Raw genomic sequence first — 2,851 nt, forward strand, 5'->3', positions numbered from 1 at the left:
GAGAGGATGGATATGTGAGCAGGTGCCCCGGAGCAGGTAGGGCCTCATGTCCCACTCCCTCTGCCAGGGCAGGGAAAAGGAGTTTCCATCTCTGCCTCATCAAGTCCAACAGCTTCACCCCAGTCGTGCAGCCCAGGTGTCTCTCATCCCTCTAAGGTTTCCTGGGTTTCTGTTTTCATCTCCTTAAAAAGCACCCAGCCTTCCATTACTGGTACTTCCATTACCCAGCCGTCCTTGTTACTGGAAAGCCCCAAGAATGGCCTAAAAACATCATGTGTGCTTAGCTAAAGTGGAAATCAAAGTAATCTCACTTTTTATAAATATTTAATTTTAAATTTAATTAAGGAATCTCAGCTGATAAAGCTTGGGCACTTATGGTTGATTTAATCCCTGTGTATTAGGGAAAAATCTGGCTGAAACTCTATTTCAGGTGTGACAGAAATGATTTTACAAAAAATTGTTCTCTCAAGTAAGCCCCCCAAAAATAAAAGTCATCAGTTAAGCCTTGATGCAGCCAGTAGGACTCAGGTATTTACACATACAACTTTACAAAAATATCACCTAACCCACGTTTCTGGCAGAAATCGTGGCAGAGTTACTCACCAGAGTAGTTGTAACAATCATAAAAGCAAGTAGAAATCGAAGTTGTCCGGGGTGGCTCACTCCAGGAGGGATGCTGCGATGGGCAAACTGAGTTTGAATTGTTCTCATGATTGCTAATATGAATGAAGCAACAATAATCACCAGCAGTATCACTGGCAGTAGATTCAAAAATGCCATTTCACGTAGTCAAATGTGAAATGTCTTCATGCCTTTCTTTGGTTTGGCTTTCTCAGGTAACTTTAAGCCCTAGAGCTGTCCCAGTTCCAAGAGATCTTGGCAAGTGTTGTCAGACACTTAAAAGTCCTTGGAGGTGTTATGCAATGGGCCAGCACTCACCACATTGGCAAAGAGTCAATGTGTTTAATATCCTGTTTATCTTTATGGTAATTGTGGCACTGATAAAGGGCCTGGTATTCTATAGGGAATCCTTGGAGTGTGGATGGTAAGAGTGAGTGTTCAGAGGCAGCAGCTGAGTCCTGCGTGGAGTTCTAGTTTATGACGTGTATTTACAAGCAAAGCCAGTGAATGTGGAGGTTGAATTGTCTCGTTCAGCTGATCTGCAGGCACGACATAGTGCTTCCTCTGTTGTGGGCATGCTTTAAGTAGTTTGGAATATGTAGTTTTAACAAGGATATTTAGAAGAGAGAATGGGAACTAACACGGGGGGGCAGGAGGAGGGGGCACCTAACTAATGTGCTCTGCAAAAGTAAATGCATCAGTCTTATTTTCTTGTTAGAGTATTTGAGGTTTTGAGCAACCTGGTCTAGTGGAAGGGGTCTCTGCCCATGGCAGGGGCTTGGAATGAGATGAGCTTTAATGTTCCTTCCAACCCAAACCATTCCCTGATTCTAGGATTCTGTTTAAGCACAAGTTTTTCAGCATACTCGTATGTTTGATAAACATAGGAAAACACAACATTTCCTCCACTGTAATTTAAACTAAGCTGTCAATAGAGTATCTCTACTGGGGGCAGTTGCAGCTGTAACTTCATTTCTTTTGAGTCTAAAATACCAGTTACCCACCCACAGACATCTTCTGTAAGTTGGTGACTGGGAATCTTAGACTCGGGTGCCACATGTAGCATAGGGCACAGGCTCTGCATTACAGCTCTGCAGTGCCACTGCCTCTCCCCTTTGCCAAAACACACCCTTCTAGGAATAATGGAATCATCACTTACAACTGAATAAAATAGGTCAGACCAGATGTTGACTTAAAATTTTACTGCATTTTTTATATTTACTGAGAGAACAACAAGTGTCTAGTCCAAATAGATCACTGAAATAGGCAGACTGTGCGTGGAATACTTCAAACAGCACTAAAAGACACTTTCATAGCACTCTTGAAATACCTTTTACATTACTCACCCTGGCATAATTGCTTTTTAACCAATTGTCCTATCTGAACTTCTTATATGGAATTCAGAAGCATAAAAGACCACAGGAATTTGGCAAATCTTACAGGAACGAAGAAAAATGTCGCTACAAGCTTTTCAGAAAGTTTATAGCGTTGTCAAGACCCCTTTTTCCAGATGGAAATGACAACCAGTCGCTACCAAAGGAGTTTATGATTCCATGGAATCCATCCTCGAGGTGGCACCAGGTCACCCGGACACCGTTGTCCTCCAGCCTCTTCTTGTACAACAAGCCGTCGTCCCGCAGCACGTCGTACTCACAGGTCAGGATGAAAGATTCTGGCAGCTGCTGAAGAACTGTGTCTTCAGCCAGCAGAGGGCACAGGTTGGGCTCACAGAATCTCTTCACCTTCTCAAAAACTTCAGTTGTACAGTCAAGCAGCACGCGTGGCTTGTAGCCTCTGACCTTAAATTTCTCAGGGATGTTGTCTGGACTCACCCACTTTTGGTAGTTTAATTTAACGTCTATAGGAATATGGGAACCTTCCAAGACCTCTTCCAGATTCGTTGCATTCCCATTGAGATACTGTAATACATAGAAAGCAGCACGTTCTCGGAATAACAAAGGGACTCCCCGATTCTGTTGATAAGACGGTAAATTGAAGTCCAGGGCCTGAAGGCCCGGGTAGAGCAGGATCTGAGCACGCAGTTTGGGGAGGTCTGACCTGCCTGCAAGGGTCTGGCTCACAGCAGCTGCCAGGTTGCCCCCAGCACTGTCCCCACAGACAGTGACACGGGCGGGGTCCACGCCGTAGTGCTCCAGGTGGTGCAGGAAGTGCTGGGTGGCGTTCAGGCAGTCTTCGTAGGCAGCGGGGTATTTGTGCTCAGGGGCCAGCC

At 44.9% G+C, this 2,851-nt stretch overlaps 1 protein-coding gene across 1 annotated transcript; it reads right to left on the minus strand.

The window, feature by feature from the left end:
• Positions 1–1,934: 1,934 nt before the first annotated feature.
• LOC108510506 (arylacetamide deacetylase-like 4) lies at positions 1,935–2,849 on the minus strand (the record flags this gene model as incomplete). The annotated part of the gene is made up of 1 exon (XM_017840189.1): positions 1,935–2,849. A coding segment is annotated over one exon (768 nt), but the record flags the coding sequence as incomplete, so codon positions are not given.
• Between the last annotated feature and the right edge of the window lie 2 nt (positions 2,850–2,851).

Source organism: Lepidothrix coronata, unplaced genomic scaffold, assembly GCF_001604755.1.
Source record: "Lepidothrix coronata isolate B3197 unplaced genomic scaffold, Lepidothrix_coronata-1.0 Scaffold1124, whole genome shotgun sequence".
NCBI classification, from domain to species: domain Eukaryota; kingdom Metazoa; phylum Chordata; class Aves; order Passeriformes; family Pipridae; genus Lepidothrix; species Lepidothrix coronata.